Below are 22,486 nucleotides of genomic sequence, written 5' to 3'. Positions count from 1 at the left end.
CCGAAAGGGTTTAGGCCAGCGGTTCTTAACCTGGGTTTGATCGAACCTTAGGGGTTCGGTGAGTCGGCCTCAGGGGTTCGGCGGAGGGCAAAACACACCCGACTCATCGTGTAAATACAAACTTCTCCCTATCGGCGTATTACGGATACGGCAACAGCTGACTGGTTTGCAGGTGTGTAATTTGTTGTGATTTTTGTGTTGGTTTTGTTGTTTGAACAAGGTGATGTTCATGCATGGTTCATTTTATGCACCAGTAAAAAAACATGGTAACACTTTAGTATGGGGAACATATTCACCATTAATTAGTTGCTTATTAACATGCAAATTAGTAACATATTGGCTCTTAACTAGTCATTATTAAGTACTTATTATTAATGCCTTATTCGGCATGGCCTTATAATAACCCTAACCCTCTAACCCTGACCCTAAACCTAACCAAATAACTCTAAATTAAGTCTTTATTACTTAGAATATGTTCCCCTAGTGTCCAAATAACTCTAAATTAAGTCTTTGTTACTTAGAATATGTTCCCCATACTAAAGTGTTACCAAAAACATATAACTTTGTCTTGAATTTGAAAAAAAAAACATTTTATTTTTCACTAAAGAAGGGTTCGGTGAATCTCAATCTCAAATACAAGATGTAGTAAAACAGCGTTTCCCCCAGAAAATGTGTTAGTTAAGGTGGTGTCTCTCCAGGGGGAATGGGGTGGGTGGGTGTAAGGAACAGCGTAACTCGGCCTGTCGCCATCACGTCTCCATCTCATCGGTGCCGCCACAGCCTGGGGGCGCAAAAGACTACAGACTGTGGTGAAGTAGGCCGGCTTGGTCGCGTGAGGAAACCTACAATTTTTGGTTGTTTTCCGCTCCATATGCTGAATGCCGATATACTATATATATCTCGATATTTTTTCCGTAAAGTAAAAGCAATACACAAAACAGTTCTAGTTACCTGAGATACTAAGTATGTCATTGTTATGACTTAGTAAGTCAATATTTTGACTTAGTAATTTACTAAGTCAAAATAATCAATCAATCAATGTTTATTTATATAGCCCTAAATCACAAGTGTCTCAAAGGGCTGCACAAGCCACAACGACATCCTCGGTTCAGAGCCCACATAAGGGCAAGGAAAAACTCACAACCCAGTGGAACGTCGATGTGAATGACTATGAGAAACCTTGGAGAGGACCGCAGATGTGGGTGACCCCCCCCCCTCTAGGGGAGACCGGATGCATTGGACGTCGAGTGGGTCTAGAATAATATTGTGACAGTCCAGTCCATAGTGGATCTAACATAATAGTGAGAGTCCAGTCCATAGTGGGGCCAGCCGGAGACCATCCCGAGCGGAGACAGGTCAGCAGCGCAGAGATGTCCCCAACCGATGCACAGGCGAGCAGTCCACCCCGGGTCCCAACTCTGGACAGCCAGCATCCATGGCCACCTGACCTGTGCCCCCACCCCCATAAATAATGACTTACTAAGTCAAAATAATGACTTAAGTCAAATTAATGGCTTACTGTAAGTAAGCGTTTGCAATAAGCGTTTGAAAAAAATTATTAAAAATGTCCTTTACGCAACATATTATAAATACACCTTGTACACAACATGAACACTGTTCAAATATATACACAGTAAAGACAGACAAACAGTTGTGAAACGTCCCTGTACACGTGTTGGTTAAACATTTTTACCGATAATATACTATATACAAACACTTATACTTCCAGTATTATTTATATCCCACATTTAGTTTTGTAACAAACATTGATCATGGTATTAACTACGGGTGTTAATTCAAGAGCGATCTATTTTTCTAAGACATTGGTCTTAAAGTTTTTTTTTGAAATGTGTGAATGGAAGTGAAGTGAATTAGTGAATTATATTTATATAGCGCTTTTTCTCTAGTGACTCAAAGCGCTTTACATAGTGAAACCCATTATTTAAGTTACATTTAAACCAGTGTGGGTGGCACTGGGAGCAGGTGGGTAAAGTGTCTTGCCCAAGGACACAACGGCAGTGACTAGGATGGCAGAAGCGGGGATCGAACCTGGAACCCTCAAGTTGCTGGCACGGGCGCTCTACCAACCGAGCTATACCGCCCCTGGAAGACTTTGTCACTTCCGTTGTGGCCTAAAGTTATTTTGTTGTTGCTTTTGCATTTTTGTTGTGGCTGAAAGGTCTTGTGTTGTGGCGTTTGCAATTGTTTTGACCTTTCTCGGCCACCGTAGATAACTTTTTTTTCTTTCTCAGATTAAAAATGTATTGTACTTTGTGCCAGAAACCATGACTTAATAATAAAGTGACTCCATAATAATAGCTAGCCTGCAAAGCAGATAATGCAGTTTTAAGCACATTTTTAAGCAGTCTTTACATGTTTTCTTTTAGTAGTTGCCTTTTTGTGGTGCTTACTGTACACTTTTTGTTCTTAATGATCTAGTTAGACATTAATATAAGATTAGATATGATTAGTGATTAGCTAACAGTCACCATTTTGTTTACATTAACTCGTCTTGTATGTCCAAAGCCGTTAAAATGCAGGGTTAAACATCCTTACTTGTATATTTTGTGTAGCTTCAGATGTCGCCTACCAACAGGTGGACATGTCGCACATTAGCGCGCTCGCACAATGGCAGCTTTCACTATCCAACAAGACGACTCAACACTTTTTTTCCCTCCTCCTGCTGAGATTGTCAGCTGTTTTAAATATGCTTTCTGAGCTGTAAGTATCTTTTTCAGTGTAGTAGCCATGTCATGGAAACGCATGTAGATGTCTGTCGGCCATTTTGAAACATGAAAATGCTAATTAGTAAAAATAAAAATAAAAACTTTCTTTTTAAATACCTTTTAAATAAATTAATATAAATTAATACATTTTTTAAATACCCTCCTCCTGCTGAGATTGTCAGCTGTTTTAAATATGCTTTCTGAGCTGTAAGTATCTTTTTCAGTGTAGTAGCCATGTCATGGAAACGCATGTAGATGTCTGTCGGCCATTTTGAAACATGAAAATGCTAATTAGTACAAATAAAAATAAAAACTTTCTTTTTAAATACCTTTTATATTTACCATGCATTTACCATATCTGATGTCTTTTAGGGTTTTGCTGCTTCCAGTCTGGGGTGTGTTCCAAAGCCATAAGCTAGTTGTTTCACTGCCCCAGGCATTTATTTAGGGTAATATAAGTGCAATGCTCAATAGCAACATATAACCTGTCACACAGGTTTGCTGGCTATGAAAAATGACTACATTAATCTGGGGGGAACAATTATGGTGTGGAAAAAGTGACAGACAGTAACAGTAGATTGGGTACCGTTTTTTTCGGACTATAAGTCGCAGTTTTTTTCATAGTTTGGCCGGGGGTGCGACTTATACTCAGGAGCGACTTATGTGTGAAATTATTAACACATTACTAGGGATGTCCGATAATGGCTTTTTGCCGATATCCGATATTCCGATATTGTCCAACTCTTTAATTACCGATACCGATATATACAGTTGTGGAATTAACACATTATTATGCCTAATTTGGACAACCAGGTATGGTGAAGATAAGGTCCTTTTTTTTTTTAAATTAATAAAATAAAATAAGATAAATAAATTAAAAACATTTTCTTGTATAAAAAAGAAAGTAAAACAATATAAAAACAGTTACATAGAAACTAGTAATTAATGAAAATGAGAAAAAATTAACTGTTAAAGGTTAGTACTATTAGTGGACCAGCAGCACGCACAATCATGTGTGCTTACTAAGGCTGCAGCTAACGATTATTTTTCTATCGATTAATCTATAGATTATTTTTTCGATTAATCGGTTAATCTATAGATTATTTTTTCGATTAATCTATAGATTATTTTTCCTTTTACCGATTATTTTTTATTTTATTTTATTTAAAATGAAGATGAAAAAATAAAAGTAGGCCAGTTTTTTCAAAAGGCATGGCTTTTATTTACAAAAAAAAAAAGTATGGCCACTCAGTCAACATTGACAACAACATGACAAAATATTCTGTAACAATGTAAACATTTAAAACTTTTAACATTTAACAAAATTAAAAGTAGCTTATTTGCTTTTTAATGTGCAAATATAAAAGTAAACATCCAGTGCAAATCTTAATATTCTGCAATAGTATAAGCATTTCAAAAGTAAAAGTATTGCTTACTTTGCTTTAAAATGTGCAAAAATAAAGATAAACATCCAATACAAAAAAGTGCAAAACGAAATATTCTGTAACAAAAGTGTAAACATTTCAACAAAAGTGAAAGTATTGCTTATTTGCTAAAATGTGCAAAAATAAAGATAAACATCAATACAAAAAAGTGCCAATCTAAATATTCTGGAGCACTGTAAACATTAAGTATTGCTTTTAAAATGTGCAAAATAAACATCCAGTCCAACACAGTACACAATAACCAATTCTACTCATTCCAGTGAGTGACTAACAGTTGTAATGAAGAAAGGTTAGCATGTCTACTTGCTTTGCTTCTTTTCTTGTTTACAATATTCCCAGCAGCTGAAAATAGGCGCTCAGAAGGGGTCGATGTGACTGGAACTGAGAGCTAATTAGCCTTCACCTCAAGCCAGGACTGCGAGTGAGCTGAGCTGCAGTTTAAGTTTCTAGAAGGTCAACGGGCTCATAGTGATGTTACTAGTAGTTGACTGGGAGGTGTTTATTATCATTCGGGGAGAGTCCGCTGCCTGAAGCTCACCTGCTAAACACCTATCTGCTCCACGCTGAAGCGCTGACTACATGCGCTCTGAATACGCACTGCTGATTGGCTGATAATGCTTCGTGTGTACCAATCAGATGGTTGTGTGGGTGGGACAATGCTGCATGTGTACCAATCAGATGGTTGTATGGGTGGGACAATGCTGCGTGTGTACCAATCAGATGGTTGTATGGGTGGGACAATGCTGCGTGCTGAGACAGAGGCAGCCGCAGAAGGAGCAAAGCAACTTGTTAACACTTTAGCAGCTAAAGTTAGCTTTAGCTTAGAAACTCGTTCGGTACGCCCCCGTACCGAACCGAAAGCCCCGTACCGAAACGGTTCAATACAAAACACATAACGTTACACCCCTAGCAGATACAAATGACACATTCATGTTTTTGTGTAATGATGACAACGTATGCTAACGCGGACGATTGACTAGTTGATGGTTGATGGTTTTCTTTTCAAATGTTCGTTCATAGCCGTTGTGCTGCTATGATAGGCCATTTACGCTCGACACTGTGCATACAACAACATTATTAGGCTGTGTATTGAAATACTCCCACACTTTTGACGACTTTTGGCGTGCGTTTTTCCCCTCGCTCGCACAGTCTGCTTTGCGCTCCGCCATGACGGTAGTGTGACGTAATTATGCGACGCGTCGACGCACAAAAACGGCGTCGACGTATTTACATAACCGATGACGTCGACTACGTCGACGCGTCGTTTCAGCCTTAGTGCTTACGGACTGTATCCTTTGCAGACTGTATTGATATATATTGATATATAATGTAGGAACCAGAATTTTAATAACAGAAAGAAACAACCCTTTTGTGTGAATGAGTGTAAATGGGGGAGGAAGGTTTTTTGGGTTGGTGCACTAATTGTAAGTGTATCTTGTGTTTTTATGTTGATTTAATAAAAATAAAAATAAATATAAAAAACAGATACCGATAATAAAAAAAACGATACCGATAATTTCCGATATGATATTTTAAAGCATTTATCGGCAGGCCGATATTATCGGACATCTTTACTAATAACCTCTTAAAGCTGAAATATACTGCATGTATAAAACTAATTGAGAAAGTAACTAAATTGACCAGAGTCTTTTACGAAGTAGTCAAAAAGTAATAAAGTAGGTCACTGTATCATGTTTACAAATACAAGATGCCGACAGCAAGACATACAGGCCTACTCAAGATAAATGTAAAAAACGACATTTGCTTCGTAATTTTTAACTTACTATTGATGCCCTCGGTCCTCCTTTTTTCTCCTTCTTCTGTGTTTTACTTGCATGCCCAAGTCCAGTACAACTGCTGCTAGGTAAACTTGTCATAAGCCACGTCCACAGGCACCCGGCCCTCACGCTTAAACACTGCGTTTAGTTTGAAACCGTCAAAAAAGAAACAAACCCGTAAAAAAGAGAAGCGATCATAACAATGATGTGGGATCTGAACCGAGGATGTCATTGTTGCTTGTGCAGCCCTTTGAGACACTTGTGATTTAGGGTTACATAAATAAACATTGATTGTTTGATTGGAAAACCAATCAAAGTGTACAAAAATATGAATATTGACATCAAAAACATCCACCTAAATTATTGTATTTTTTCAATGTTTGTATTTATTCGTTGCCCTACAATATCAATTGTTTTTTTTCGATAGCAAATCTTACTGGCAGTGTTCTGGCTCCATACCAGTTTGGATTTTTTTTGTCAAATCCGATTTTTTGATGTAGTCGATAACATTACCCCAAAAAAATGCAACGTCTAATGTGAATGCAATCTGACCCGCGTGCAGACATGACATCATGAAGTCACACATGCTGCAGGGGTGACAGATTTGTGGTAGGTCTCAGCCCTGGTGCTTGTGTGGCATTTTCAGGAATGTTGTGGAATCAAAGTCAATATTTTCTGAACCAAATTTTTGCTCCTAGAAGATTGGGAAGGAAGAGGGAAAGCACTTTGGCGCTCGCCAAATGGTTTGTGGGGCATTTGCGTTGATGTTTCATCTGAAGAGCATGTTGGCAAGCAATCGGAGACAGGAGTGATGGAACATCGACGTAAGTTCCGAAAACATTATTTTCACCTGTTTTCTGCTCATTTGTCAACCATTTATTTTGCGACAGTCTATTTAGACGAATAATTATGACGCATATCACTTTTTAATGCTGTATTGGTCGGAGGAGAGCGAGCCAATCGTTCAGACTGCAGTCGCGTTTAATACGTATCTGATTTATATCCACATAGGCCTGGGCGATATATCGATTTTATGGATATATTTGAGTCTTTTGTTGCAGACGATTTTTAAAAATGCTTTTTTTTTTTCTCCTCTCTGCATACTTTTTGCCCCTCAGGAGCTTCCGTAGCCTGCGCCGTCCCCTTACTTCCTTAGCGGCTCACATAGCAAAACATGGCTAGTGCTAACAAGAAAGAGAGATTTGTTCTAAAGAAAAGAAAAGTGTTGTCAGTACTTTCGTTTTGTGGCAACAGGCGTGGAAACGGTGCAAAATTTGTTTCAAAAAGGCATCCGCACAACTAACTTATTGCTGCATCTGAAACCAAAGCCTCCAGCCGAGTGCGGCGAATACAATTATTTACAAGACCCAACAACAACTAAAGTACGGGCTGGAGTCATTTACACCGTGTATGTATGACGATGCCATGTATAATGAGAAAGAAACACAATTACTATCTATCTACTTACTGAAACAAACTATAGTCCACTATGTTTTACTACATTATTTATTTGGATACAATGTACAATACTACATTTTTATTTACTGAAGTATTTTATTCAAGACAGAAGTTTGCACTTTATAGATCTCAATGTTGGAGATTGTTTAATTGCATGCAATGTGCAATGCTAAATTTTTGTTAACAGAATTATTCTATTCAAGCAGAAGTATTGCTTCCCACGGGAAGCTCTTAATTTAATTATTTGAATATTATTTCATAAAAAGTACAATTTATATCGGGTCTAAAAATAACATTATACTAATCAGAAGTTTGCTAAGAGTAAAATGCAGTGTATGCAGTGTTATTTCAAACTACTAGTTTTAAAGAATAAATTGTTTTGAATTGTCTCTGTCATTTATATTCATTGTTTTCTTTAAAAAGTAGGGGGGGGGGGAATCAGAAAAATGGTAAATCAAACTTTTTGTGAAAAAAATCGGAGATTTTATTTTTGGGCCATGCCTATATCCACATAAGAAAGAGAAATTAAGAACTTGTATTGTTCACATTCGGGCTGGACAATTAATCTAATTTTAATTTCAATTTCGATTATGGCTTCTCACGATTATGACAATATAATAATCGGGGGGAAAACGATTAATGGGTTGCGCAACATGCATGAAAATTCCGGAGCTTGTGACGATGAAACAGATGAGTAGCGAATGAGTAAAAAGCGAGCATGTCTACTCCAACTTTGGGATGTTTCCATGGTTGCTACTTTTAATTTGACACAACGCTAGTATGCCTAATCAATAATCACTAAACTCAATAGAAGAAGTAAGGCATATGATTTCTGGGTTCATGTAACCACGGACAGAGTCACACAATAGGCCAATAGAACGGAATCTGCTCTTAAATGCAAAATAAAATCAGGTAAATTTACATAAATATAATTGAAATGTTGTCATTTATTTAGGAAAACAATTTGTCCACTAGCGCTCATTTATCCCCCAACACATTCAACCGCCGCCATCCTGAACTAAACAATGTCGAAACGGCCACTTGAAACATGGACTAAACTACGGAGCTAAAACTAGCAGGAACAATCCATACACTCGCAACACATTTCATCTACAGTACTTGTGTTGTTGTAACAACATAATCGATGTTACATAATCTACAACCAGTGGGTGCAACTTGAGAGGCTTGCTTTTTATTTTATTATTATTATTTTTTTTTTGTACAGCCTCAAGTGCCTCTTTACTCGTCAAGCTGAGAACAACAGCACAACACACTTCCCCTTTTCACAATAATAGCATGGTGCGCCACATCCGGTCTGACTGCGCTAACAAAATAAAGGTTTCAAAAAATGTAACATACACTAGCATAATGTACTTAAAGTACTTATTGATAAATTTACACAATTATTAGGCTTTAAACCTAAAATACTGGTCAGAATTGTCCAAAGATGTGTCTTACACCAATAAATGTGAGGATTTTTGCATATAATCAACAAACAATTTATTACATTTTATTTATGTATGGTGGTAAAAATATGTGTAAAAGTAAAACTGAATTAAAAACAAACAAAAACAACCGAATTGTATTGTTCTTTTTATTGCTATTGTGATTTGAATGTATTCTTGTTGCTATTATTATTTTACTTGTTGTGGTTTATTTGTTACTTATTTATAGCCAGATTAAAAAAAACTAAAAAATTTTCAAGTTGAGTTTTGGTGGTGCAATAAATACTCATGTTGTCAAATTCATAATTAATCCTGTAATTCATCGTGATTACAATATCATTCAAAATAATCGTAATTATTTGTTTTGCCATAATCATCCAGCCCTAATTCACATTGACATGAAAAATTTGATGCAGGTCGAATATGGGCAAACAAATCGGAATTGACTTGCAGTGTGAATAAGGCATATGGCATGAATGAAAGCTTTATTGTCAATGTGGTCAAGACCTACAAAGAATTTAGCTCTGTTAGACAAGAGTATAAATTATCATGAAAAAGAAAGACTGTAAATGTAAATGATGCTCATGTTTAAATGGAGGAAAACAATGGCAACAAGCTGCCCATTCTCCTTAAGTCTCTGGGGAAAGTCGCAAGTAAATGAGCAGGTTTTGGTTATTTCGACTTGGGCTGTGAATCTTTAAGCACCACACGATTTGATTCTTGGGGGTTATAGTTTGATTCAGAATCGATTCTCAAATCAAAACGATTCTTGATTCAAAATCAATACTTTTTTAATAACATTGGTGCCAGTTCTATGGTTAGATACATTCCTCCATAAAATAAACAGCTGTGATACATTTCTATATTACTTAAAAGAAAATTGGTTTTGTTTAATAACATTTTACCCAAACATTTAATAAAGTCAAATACAAATAAGGCAACAAGAGAAGTATCCAACACTTGGCTTTTGTAAAGTAAATATGTACAACAGATATGGGCATCTGCATCAACAATATGATTTGCAATTAACATTACAATACATTTTCATAACATGGTCACTACTGCCTAGTTTCTCTTGTTATATTCTTATTTTTACTGTTATATTTTTATTTTTATTGTTATTGTAATATTTTCTATTTTATTTACATTTGTACCCCAATTATTTACTTTTTACTTTTTAAATTCGATCTCAATTCTGTACACTGCTGCTGGAAATTAAATTTTCCTGAGGGAACTCTCCTGAAGGAATCAATAAAGTAAAATTTTTTTTATTTTATTATTATTTTTATTATGTTTTATTTTTTTTGCTCTATGCTTTTTAACCTGTAAAGCACCTTGGTCCAATTTAAAAATTGTTGTAATTTCTATTTGCCTGAGTGGCTGGACAAAACAGATTTAAACTTTTTTTTTTTTTAATCGATTTTTGGTTGTTTTTTTTTATCAATTAATCATTACAAATACGATTTATATATTCCTTTTTTTACACCCCTAAGGTCGACGTCAGTCACCGTCAGTCACACTGTTTAAAAAAGTTTTAATGACGTGTGTGTTTTTTCTCCATGCTGCCAGTGTGTGTCGAGTTACAGTTAATAATCTTTGTATTCATGGTGTGCCGTCAATGTAGAAGAAAAGCCACGAAGGAGCCGTGGAAAGGCTTGAGGGGGTGGGTTCATTCTGAGGATTTCCTGGCGTTGTGCAGGCGGTGGGTTGAGAGGTGATTACTCCCCCCCCCACCTACACGCTGCCCTGTTGAATTGCTTGGGAAAGTGTAAGGGGATGCTTTGTTCTTGCACTTGAGGGCTGTTGGCACATTTATGACTGAGGGGGCAACTTTCCAACCTTCCTTTAGCACTTTTGGCTGCTTTTGTTGCCTCTGTTTTATGCTTGAATATTTTCAGAGTACCGTATTTTTCGGACTATAAGTCGCAGTTTTTTTTCATAGTTTGGCGACTTATATACGTTTTTTTCCTTCTTTATTATGCGTTTTCGGCAGGTGCGACTTATACCCCGGTGCGACTTATGCTCCGAAAAATACGGTAAATGAAGGAAGCCTGGACTTGAAGGCAACGGGTGTACTCTTGTCTGATTGTGACAATAAACGTGTATTATTAAAACAATATGCATGTCTCTGCTTCTTTTAGGCTAAAAGGAAGCTGGATCTTGAAGATCCAATTTTCCTCCCTGAGTTCCGCACCCCTAAAGGCAAAGGCATCATTGCAGCAAGTCCAAGAAGTGAGAACATGACTTTTTATTAATATCATCACTTTAAAACAAGTTACTGTTTTGTAAGAAAAGTCTCTGGTCGTTGCCTTCAGCTCCAAAGTCGCCAGGCGAGCGGACAAGATACGACACCTCGCTGGGCCTGCTGACTAAAAAATTTGTGGGCCTCATTGCCGAGTCTCCAGACGGAGTTTTGGACCTGAACTGGGCCACCGATGTCCTGGAGGTTCAAAAAAGAAGAATTTATGACATCACCAACGTCCTGGAGGGAGTTCAACTCATCCGGAAAAAGTCGAAGAACAACATCCAGTGGTTGTAAGTGCAAGAGCTTAGAAGCAAATCTGCCCTCTAGGTAGGGATGGGCCAGGGGTCGGGAACCCAAAATGTTGTAAAGAGCCATATTGGACCAAAAATACAAAAAAGTAATCTGTCTGGAGCCGCAAAAATTTTTAAAGACTTAAATAAGTGTTATAATGAAGGCAACACATGATGTAAGTGTTTCTGTATTAGCTTAATTAGCCTATTATCAAAATGACTGTGTCACAGGCTGACGCAAATCTTCGTTAACAGAAATGTTGAAATGTAATATTTATTCTACACATTTTTACAACATTGGAAAACATTAGTAAAACTTCTCAGAGGGTGAGATAACTCCTGTAAGCGGACTTTTATTTACGTTTATTCCATATTTAGAATGCATTAAATCCATCTGTTATGTCTTTCATAATGATTGTGAACGATAGGCAAAATTTAAAAAAAAAAGTGCCGTTTCCCTTTTAAGTTAAGCTCATGATGCAGTAAATTAAATAACGGGGACACTTTTTGCCTTGTATGTGTAAGTAATATACAAATATAATTATTTTGATTCTTGTTTATATTTGCAAATGTTGTTTTAAACTGCAATATTGTTGAATTAAAGGCCTACTGAAATGAATTTTTTTTATTTAAACGGGAATAGCAGATCCATTCTATGTGTCATACTTGATCATTTCGCGATATTGCCATATTTTTGCTGAAAGGATTTAGTATAGAACAACGACGATAAAGTTCGCAACTTTTGGTCGCTGATTAAAAAAAAGCCTTGCCTACACCGGAAGTAGCGTGACGTCACAGGAGGAAGGATTCCTCACAATTCCCCGTTGTTTACAATGGAGCGAGAGCGATTCGGACCGAGAAAGCGACGATTACCCCATTAATTTGAGCGAGGATGAAAGATTCGTGGATGAGGAACGTTAGAGTGCAGGACTAGAGTGTAGTGCAGGGTGTATCTTTTTTCGTTCTGACCGTAACTTAGGTACAAGGGTTCATTGCATTCCACACTTTCTCCTTTTTCTATTGTGGATCACAGATTTGTATTTTAAACCACCTCGGATACTATATCTTCTTGAAAATGAGAGTCGAGAACGCGAAATGGACATTCACAGTGACTTTTATCTCCACGACAATACATCGGTGAAGCTCTCTAGCTACTGAGCTAACATGATAGCATCAGGCTCAAATGCAGATAGAAACAAAATAAAAAAAAACCCTGACTGGAAGGATGGACAGAAGATCAACAATACTATTAAACCATGAACATGTAAATACACGGTTAATAATTTCCAGCTTGGCGAAGCTTAACAATTGAAGCTAACTTAGCTACGGAGCGGCGGCGGGCGTTGTAGCTTTCGACGACACCCCGGCCGCCATCAGAGTCAGTAAGAAACATTTATTTCCCCAAAGTTACGTACGTGACATGCACATAGCGACACACACGTACGGGCAAGCGATCAAATGTTTGGAAGCCAAAGCTGTACTCACGGTAGTGCGTCTTGTATCCAGCTCAAACACAACACAACCTCCTGGTTGTGTTGCTGTAGTCCGCCGCTAATACACCGATCGCACCTACAACTTTCTTCTTTGCAGTCTCCATTGTCCATTAAACAAATTGCAAAAGATTCACCAACACAGATGTCCAGAATACTGTGGAATTTTTCGATGAAAACAGAGCAGTTTGTATGGTGACACATTGGGTCCAAATACTTCCGTTGCCGTCGTGACGTCACGCGCATACGTCATCATACATAGACGTTTTCAAGCGGAAGTTTCCCGGGAAATTTAAAATTGCACTTTATAAATTAACCCGGCCGTATTGGCATGTGTTGCAATGTTAAGATTTCATCAATGATATATAAACTATCAGACTGCGTGGTCGGTAGTAGTGGGTTTCAGTAGGCCTTTAAGGACACTTGTTACTAGAGATGTCCGATAATGGCTGTTTTGCCGATATCAAATATTCCGTAATTGACCAACTCTTAATTACTGATACCGATATCAACCGATATCAACCAATATCAACCAATACCGATATATACAGTCGTGGAATTAACACATTATGCCTAATTTTATTGTGATGCCCCGCTGGATGCATTAAACAATGTAACAAGGTTTTCCAAAATAAATCAACTCAAGTTATGGAAAAAAAGGCCAACATGGCACTGCCATATTTATCATTGAAGTCACAAAGTGCATTATTTTTTTTAACATGCCTCAAAACAGCAGCTTGGAATTTGGGACATGCTCTCCCTGAGAGAGCATGAGGAGGTTGAGGTGGGCAGGTTTGGGGGGGCAGGGTTGAGGTGAGGGCGGGGGGGGAGAGTTAGTGCTGCAAGGGGTTCTGGGTATTTTTCTGTTGTGTTTATGTTGTGTTACGGTGCGGATGTTCTCCCGAAATGTGTTTGTCATTCTTGTTTGGTGTGGGTTCACAGTGTGGCGCATATTTGTAACAATGTTAAAGTTGTTTATACGGCTACCCTCAGTGTGACCTGTATGGCTGTTGAGCAAGTATGCATTGCATTCACTTGTGTGTGTGTGAAAAGCCGCAGATTTTATGTGACTGGGCCGGCTTACTGGTGCTCTGTACTTATTTCTACGTCCGTGTACACAGCGGCGTTTTAAAGAGTCATTAATTTTACTTTGTGAAACCGATAATGTTGAAACCGATACCGATAATTTACGATATTACATTTTAAAGCATTTTTCGGCCGATAAGATCGGCAGTCCGATATTATCAGACATCTCTACTTATTACATACAGTATATCTAGCTTGTGTGCTATTTTGTGCTGAGCTGTTGTTTAGTTGTTAGCTCCCAGTAGTCTATAGCCTGCCATTATTTACCTTTTGAAAATGACTTGACTACAATACTCAAAGACCAGTCTTGTGTGTTTCTTGGAGGATATTCAGGGCCTGATCTCCTAAAGGTCTGCATGTATTAAAAGTAAACACATTTTATTTGGACAAAAACTCAGTTCTCTTGTTTCCTGCAGGGTGGGAGATGTGTTCGAAGGCGGTGCCAGCGGAGGAGAGAAGGCTCGAGCTTTGAGGAAAGAGCTGGGAGACCTGGAAAGAGCGGAGCAATCCCTGGACGAGCTCATCCACTCCAGCACCGCACATCTCAAACAGCTCACTGAGCACAAAGACAATCAGAAATATCCTTTACATACACGCATCAATAAAGTTGTTTGTGTCAAGTTGTCTAGATGGTTGTGAACCTTGACCCCTGCGCTTTACATTGGGCTATGTGACGTATCAAGACATCAGGTCCATCGCCAGCCTCAGAGACCAGACTGTTGTCGCCGTCAAGGCTCCCTCCGAGACAAAGCTGGAGGTGCCAGACACGGCCGAGGTGAGCACACATCTTTGGACACACCTCCCCCTCTTTCACACGGAGAGCCTGCATTTATTGGCCTCTCGTGTTGTCCCGATACCAATATTTTGGTACTGGTACCAACATTATTTAGATACTTTTCGATACTTTTCTAAATAAAGGGGACCACAAAAAATTGCATTATTGGCTTTATTTTAACAACAAATCTTGGTGTACATTAAACATATGTTTCTTATTGCAAGTTTGTCCTTAAATAAAATAGTGAACTTTCAAGACAACTTGTCTTTTATTAGCAAGTAAGCAAACAAAGGCTCCTAATTTAGTCTGCTGACATATGCAGTAACATATTGTCATTTTCCATTCTATTATTTTGTCAACATTAAGGACAAGTGGTAGAAAATGAATTATTAATCTATTTGTTCATTTACGTTAATATCTGCTTACTTTCTCTTTTAACATGTTCTATCTACACTTCTGTTAAAATGTAATAATCATTTATTCTTCTGTTGTTTGATACTTTTACATTAGTTTTGGATGATACCACAAATTTGGGTATCAATCGGATACCAAGTAGTTACAGGATCATACATAGATAGATAGATAGATAGATAGATAGATAGATAGATAGATAGATAGATAGATAGATAGATAGATAGATAGATAGATAGTACTTTATTGATTCCTTCAGAAGAGTTCCGTCAGGAAAATTAAAATCCCAGCAGCAGTGTACAAAATTGAGATCGAACTTAAAAAAAGTAAAAAGTAAATAATGGGGGTATAAATTGAAAAAAAATAGAAAAATATTACAATAGAATAAAAATAAAAAGCAACAATGAGAATAAAAATATAACAGTAAAATAAGAATATAACAAGAGAAACTAGGCAGTAGTGACCATGGTCACAAATTTGGGTATTAATCGGATACCAAGTAGTTACAGGATCATACATAGATAGATAGATAGTACTTTATTGATTCCTTCAGAAGAGTTCCCTCAGGAAAATTAAAATTCCAGCAGCAGTGTACAAAATTGAGATCGAACTTAAAAAAAAGTAAAAAGTAAATAATGGGGGTATAAATGGAAAGAAAATAGAAAAATATTACAATAGAATAAAAATAAAAAGCAACAATGAGAATAAAAATATAACAGTAAAATAAGAATATAACAAGAGAAACTAGGCAGTAGTGACCATGGTCATATTCAAAGTCCTCATGTGTCCAGGGACATATTTCCTGAGTTTATAAAACATAATATACATTTTAAAAAAACGAAAGAAGATGTTGTGATGCCAAAAAATATCGACATAATCATAGTAGTATCGACTAGATACCCTCCTGTACTTGGGATCATTACAGTGTAGATCTGGTGGCGGACCGGTACTTTTCATTAGTTTGGTCAAGAGGAGTGGTCAAAAATTCAACCAGAAGCTTGTGGATGGCTACCAAAAGCGCCTTATTGCAGTGAAACTCGCTAAGGGACATGTAACCAAATATTAACTTTGCTGTATGTATACTTTTGACCCAGCAGATTTGGTCACATTTTCAGTAAACTTCCTGAATGTTTTTGTGACAAACAAGTATGTGCTCCAATCACTCTATCACAAAAAAATAAGAGTTGTAGAAATGATTGGAAACTCAAGACAGCCATGACATTATGTTCTTTACCAGTGTATGTAAACTTTTGATCGCGACTATATATTTTTTTAGTCAAAAGAAACCGAAAAGAATGAGGCATGGTTTGTTGCATGAACAAGGCACTCGCACGCTGGTAAACTATCAAAACAGAAAGTGTTCAGTGAGCAATGGGAGGGACACACTAAACAGCCAATCGTGTTACAGTATCAAATATCACGTTTGGTTGCGAAGAGAAAGTAAAAAAGACTGCTGCAGAGAGCAAAGAAATGGTCAATTTATAAAAAATAAAAAAGTCACCTCGACCATATGGCATTTTTTTTTTTTTTTTTTTAAATGGACCGTAGTCCTTCGCCGCGCTCATCTTTTCTTTTTAACCCTCGTCCGTTCCCTTTTCAGATGTACGGAAACAGTTAGGAACTAAAAGTGCAGGACTGTCAAACTTAAATAATTACCAAAAGTAACACATTTGCTAATTTAAAATAATAATTTGATGCAATGATATTTAAATATTCATTACTGCAGTGCATAACAAATACATTTTCATGCCGAAATGAGAATAACAGACAAAATTCAATATTAGACAGGCTATGTAACTTCCTGCCAGTAAACCTGCAAAAAAATTTAAAAAAATTCAATTTACACTATTTTGATACACTTTATCAAGCATTTCTTACATTTTCCTTATTTTTACACCTTGATCTAAACCGGTTATTGTGTTTGTTGTGATTTGTAGAATTTTGTTTACATTGTTTGAGTGTTTTCCATGGTTGTGTTGACATTTTCTTTCCTTTCTGCTTTGATAGCTGAGGGGGTTATAATCAGAGGAAGGTTACATTTGAAATAAAATGTTTTAACATTTATTACATTTTTCTCATGGTCCATCTTTTCCATACGTCATAAAAATATCAATAATTAGCAATATCGACCAATATAAAAAAATGTATATTGTGATACAGTTTTCAGCTGTATCGCCCAGCCCTAAGCTAAATGCAATAGCATTGGTGTAAAGTAGGGGTGATCGATCCAGATGTCGGTACTATTGATACCTAGTATAGTATCAGTATACAAACAATACTAAAGTGATTAGGTTGATATTTTTCTTATTCTTATTACAAAATATTTTTGGGAGTTTTTGTTATTGTTTACTCTACAGAAATAATAAGTAAGTTTTAGATACAGGAAGGCTTTGAGCTCAAAATTCACATTATTTAAATGGGAGCCAATAGTAGTTTTTGTTTCTGTTTAGTTATTGTGTACTTACCGTTTTATTTTGTTAAAATAATTGCATGTAACATTCAATTAGGGCTGGACAAAAAAAAGATTAATGAGAATGCATGCAAATTTCAGAGTTTGTAACAGTAACACGGATGAGCAGTGAATGAGTGACAAAAAGGGCACGTCTACTAAAAGTTTGGAATGGTTACCAATTTTATGCCTAATCAATAATCACTAAACTCAACAAAAAAAAGTATGTCAATATGATTTCCGCGTTTACGTAACATTGGAAGAAGTCACATAGTTGGACGAAACCCGCTGTTAAATGCAGAATATCATGGAAATTGACATGCATGTGAGTGAAAGTGTGAAAAGAATGTGTCCGGGAGCGCTTATTCAACAACAGCACAGCACAATTCCCCCCTTCACAATAATAGCGCGGTTCACCACATCCGATATGACTGCACTGACAAAATAAAGGTTTCAAAAAAGTACCTTACACAACCATAATGTACTTAAAGAACTTACTGATACATTTACACAATTCTTATGCTTTGACCTTAAATACTAGTCAAAATTGTCTAAAGATGTATTGCACCAAACAATGTGAGGATTTTTGCATTTAATTAACACACATTTTATTTGACACAAAAAGCACACATTTGATGGTGGTAAAATAAGTATGGAAGCTATAAAAAAAAAGACGAAATTAAAAAAAAGGTATGCAGGAACTTGATTTTATTTTGTTGTACTGCTATTATTTTAATGTATTGTTATTGCTATGATTATTATTTAACTTGTGGTTTAATTGTTACTGAATTATTTCTTTTTTTTTTTAAACTATATTTAAAGTTAAATTTCGGTGGTACAAATTACATAATGAGTTCCAATTATGAATAATCGTGTAATTAATCATGATTACAAAATCAATCAAAATATTAGTGATTATTATTTTTGCCATAATCGACCAGTCCTACATTCAATACCACAAATGGCAGTAGCTACTAGGGGTGTGGGGAAAAATCGATTCGAATTAGAATCGCGATTCTCACGTTGTGCGATTCAGAATCGATTCTCATTTTTAAAAAATCGTTTTTTTGGTTGTTTTTTTTTTAATTTATTTACAATTTTTATTTTTTTATTTATTTTTTTTAATTAATCAATCCAACAAAACAATACACAGCAATACCATAACAATGCAATCCAGTTCCAAAACCAAACCCGACCCAGCAACACTCAGAACTGCAATAAACAGAGCAATTGAGAGGAGACACAAACACGACACAGAACAAACCAAAAGTAGTGAAACAAAAATGAATATTATCAACAACAGTATCAATATTAGTTACAATTTCAACATAGCAGTGATTAAAAATCCCTCATTGAGATTATCATTAGACATTTATAAAAAAAAATTAAAAATTAACAATAGTGTCACAGTGGCTTACACTTGCATCGCATCTCATAAGCTTGACAACACACTGTGTCCAAAATGTTTACAAAGATAAAATAAGTCATATTTTTGGTTCATTTAATAGTTAAAACAAATTTACATTATTGCAATCAGTTGATAAAACATTGTCCTTTACAATTATAAAAGCTTTTTACAAAAATCTACTACTCTGCTTGCATGTCAGCAGACTGGGGTAGATCCTGCTGAAATCCTATGTATTGAATGAATAGAGAATCCTTTTGAATCGGGAAAAAAATCGTTTTTGAATCGAGAATCGCGTTGAATTGAAAAAAAAAAGATTTTGAATCGAATCGTGACCCCAAGAATCGATATTGAATCGAATAGTGGGACACCCAAAGATTCACAGCCCTAGTAGCTACCACAGAAATGAATATGTAACAATACTAGCAAATTCTGAATGTGATAATATAATGTAAACTTTCTAAAAATCTGTTATTACTTTAGTTACTTGATATAAAACATTTTCAGTTCTCTAATTTATTTTCAACCGACCGGATTGGATTTGAGGCCAAAAAAAATCGGATCGGAAGCCAAAAATGTTGATTGGGAAATCCCTAGAGATAAACATTGGCTAACTGTGGCCTAGAGAAGGGGACTAAGTCCACCATCCAATGTTCTGACTTCAGAGGCGGTGCACTGTGTGAAACTGCACAAAGTCACCACAATATTCTGCTTTCGTTAGGTTCCGTGTAAAAGTCACAGGATTTACGGTTATGGCCCTGATTGCACACCTTTTGCAGGATCTCTGTGTGGAAAACAGAAGTTCTGCGCTCCCGTTTCTATACAATTGTTGTCTTTGGAATAAGTAGGAAACAATGCCCTTGAGTCCATCGAAGACTAAATGTTTCCTCTGTTCTATGCCAGGGGTCATTACAAATCTATCTAAAGAGCAAGAATGGCCCCATAGAGGTGTACCTGTGTCCGGAGGAGGGCCTTGAAGACGCCAGTCCTGTCAAGAGCTCGGTCACACCCGAAAAGCCGTTGACGACGCCAGTGCAGCCCTTAGACCTCTGCATCAAAGAAGAACCTGTCGAAGGTACGCAGAAGAAAAAAGCTGGGTTGAAGCCGTTTGGCGCCACCTGCTGGTTTGCATGTATACATTCCCAGACCCTGCACAATGAGACATTTCTTATAGTTGGGTTATTCCAAAAAGAAAAATATACAAGCAACAATATTTAACGCTAAGGAGCCTTGATTTAGAGATGTTTTGTTTGTTTTTAACTCCCTACAGAAAATTGCTCAACACCAGCCCCAGCTTCTTCTTCTTCCTCTTCCTCCACCACCACCGCGGCGTCCGGTTCTTCTCTGCTGGATGTGGAGGGTCTTCTTGGTCTGCCCCCCAGCCTGCTCCAGATCACCGAAGACCAGCTGCCCGGCACGTCCTTTACGGCCGACCCCAACACCCCCTTTGTTAGCTTCTCCCCGCATTTGGACCACAGCTACCTGTGGAGCCTGGAGGACGGCGAGGGAGTGTCCGACTTCTTCGACACGTACGACCTCAACGATCTCTTGTAAGAGCTGATGGGACATTTAGGAAGTACACACTATGATGCTCGTTTTTAATGCCGCTGTGAGTTGTTTTACCCCCACATCTTCATCGTAGAATTTGGCTGCAAATCCCCCTAGGAAAAAAATCAACTGGTCGTAGGAGTGATGACATAGGGCAGACCGTGTTTATAGTGTGTTGAACTCAGGAATTATGTCTTGCCCTTGCCCCAGCGTTGGCCAATAGGGGGCAGCATTCTACTGGCAGCTTTAAAAGCCATGGCCGTGCAGCTTTTACAGGTTTAAACCAATCACTGGAAGGAAGTAAACTCCAAGCCATACTAGCACTGAGCACACAACACGTGCCACCTGCGGTAGTTTATTAACCACGTGAAGTTATTTCAACCGAAAGGTGCATCAGTCTGTTGTCATTTCGACCAGCGTTCAGGACCATGCGAGTCCTCGCCGAACAAGCCGTGACCCGGCGAAGGATCACTTATCGTTTGGAATCCTTGATTTCAAATCACAGTGGTAGTTTAATAATTGCTTTAAATGATTTAGTAATGCACAATTACTATTGTATTGTATTTCTGAAATTGTCGTGTTATGTTTGCTTGTTTGTTTGTTTGCCCCCCTTTGCCACATGTGGGGTTAGTTCAACTTTTAAAAAGAAAACATTTGAGCTGTTCAGAGTTATCCCGAGACGTTTTCACACCTGGGAAACGGAAAGTTGATGACGTGATTGATATTCAATGGGCTTTTTTTTACCCCCTTCTCAGCTGTTGGAGATAAGCTAACAGTCCTGTCCTAACATAAAAACTTGAAAGTTTGGGTGTGAATTTGACAGCATGAGTTTATAGATTTTATAGGTGTGTGTGTGAGTGTGTGTTTTACTGTTTTACTTTTTTGTTATTTAGATTTGGAAATGTGAATTCATATAGTCATTTGAGTAAGCATTGTTTGGTTTTTCTTTTGGTGTTTGTACATAAGTGATTTTGTATTTATATTATTTTTGCTGATTTGTTTTCATACAAGACTTTTTTTGTATGACCAGCAGCACTTAATATTTTTGTAATATTGTGTTTGGAAACTTTTAAATAAACACAGAAACCATGCATTACACATGCAAACCGACTGTAACACTTTTTTTGTTAAGCTTTTGATGTCATTGGTATAACTCAGTGGCGGGCCGTGCGTTTCCCACCTAGGCCTTCAGTGATGTCCAACTTCAATAATTACCTCTCAAAATACCATAATTGATGTCACCACGTGACCATTGCTGGAGAAATACTATACAGCAGGGGTGTCCAAACTTTTTCCACTGAGGGCCGCACACGGAAAAATTAAAGCATGCGGGGGCCATTTTGATATTTTTAATTTTCAAACCATAACAAAATATATGGATTTTGTTTGTTTTTTACCTTTAGGGCATCCCGGTCATTAAAGTCATTAAAATGTTAAAAACAAGTCACATTTTTTTAATTTATTTATATAATGCTTACAGTAAATCTGTACAGTATATCAACTTCAGGTTGATGTAAAGTTTAAAAAAACAAAAAGGTTGTATGCCTTTTCTGTCAAACACAACTTAGTTTTTTATAATAAAACTGAAATATGCAGTATTTCCCCCACTGCCCAAAACATTCCGAAAGCAATGTTTGATGTGAAGTAATTAGAGCCTTAAAAATATCAATAATGCAAGACACCATTGATTTTAATTCATTATTATTTTTGAGTAATCACAGTGAAAAGATAAATAAAATCCCATTAAATATATTTGGGATCCAAAAGCTGCCCCACTCAGAAAGTGATACATTTTTATTAGTTTTTTTTTTACTTTCAACACTTAAGTTACAAGCTCAACTTCAGATATATCTGTCGATTTTACGCTTGAACTATTATTTTGTTTGTTTTAGGCTCTTTTGTCAAATAAAATGTTGATGTTTTTGTATGGCAACC

General features: G+C 36.9%; 1 protein-coding gene and 1 long non-coding RNA gene across 2 annotated transcripts in view; one reads left to right on the top strand and one right to left on the bottom strand.

Moving 5' to 3' along the window:
- Positions 1–21,549, top strand: part of e2f2 (E2F transcription factor 2) — a 31,845-nt gene extending 10,296 nt beyond the window's left edge. Inside the window, exons 2-7 of the mRNA XM_062040433.1 lie at positions 10,994–11,084; positions 11,168–11,387; positions 14,380–14,543; positions 14,626–14,738; positions 19,907–20,078; positions 20,274–21,549. Of these exons, the coding sequence (XP_061896417.1) occupies positions 10,994–11,084; positions 11,168–11,387; positions 14,380–14,543; positions 14,626–14,738; positions 19,907–20,078; positions 20,274–20,557 (1,044 nt within the window). The 3' untranslated portion in view covers positions 20,558–21,549. The remainder of the gene's footprint in view (positions 1–10,993; positions 11,085–11,167; positions 11,388–14,379; positions 14,544–14,625; positions 14,739–19,906; positions 20,079–20,273) is intronic.
- Positions 10,909–20,069, bottom strand: LOC133645598 (uncharacterized). The gene is made up of 3 exons (XR_009825153.1): positions 19,958–20,069; positions 14,231–14,519; positions 10,909–11,292 (listed from the first exon to the last, which is right to left on the bottom strand). It is a non-coding gene; the product is annotated as an uncharacterized LOC133645598 (long non-coding RNA).
- Positions 21,550–22,486: the final 937 nt, after the last annotated feature.

The sequence above is a fragment of the Entelurus aequoreus genome, linkage group LG03 (assembly GCF_033978785.1).
Source record: "Entelurus aequoreus isolate RoL-2023_Sb linkage group LG03, RoL_Eaeq_v1.1, whole genome shotgun sequence".
NCBI classification, from domain to species: Eukaryota; Metazoa; Chordata; class Actinopteri; order Syngnathiformes; family Syngnathidae; genus Entelurus; species Entelurus aequoreus.
The sequence above is the reverse complement of the archived record's forward strand: the minus strand, read 5'-3'. Positions and strand labels throughout refer to the sequence as shown.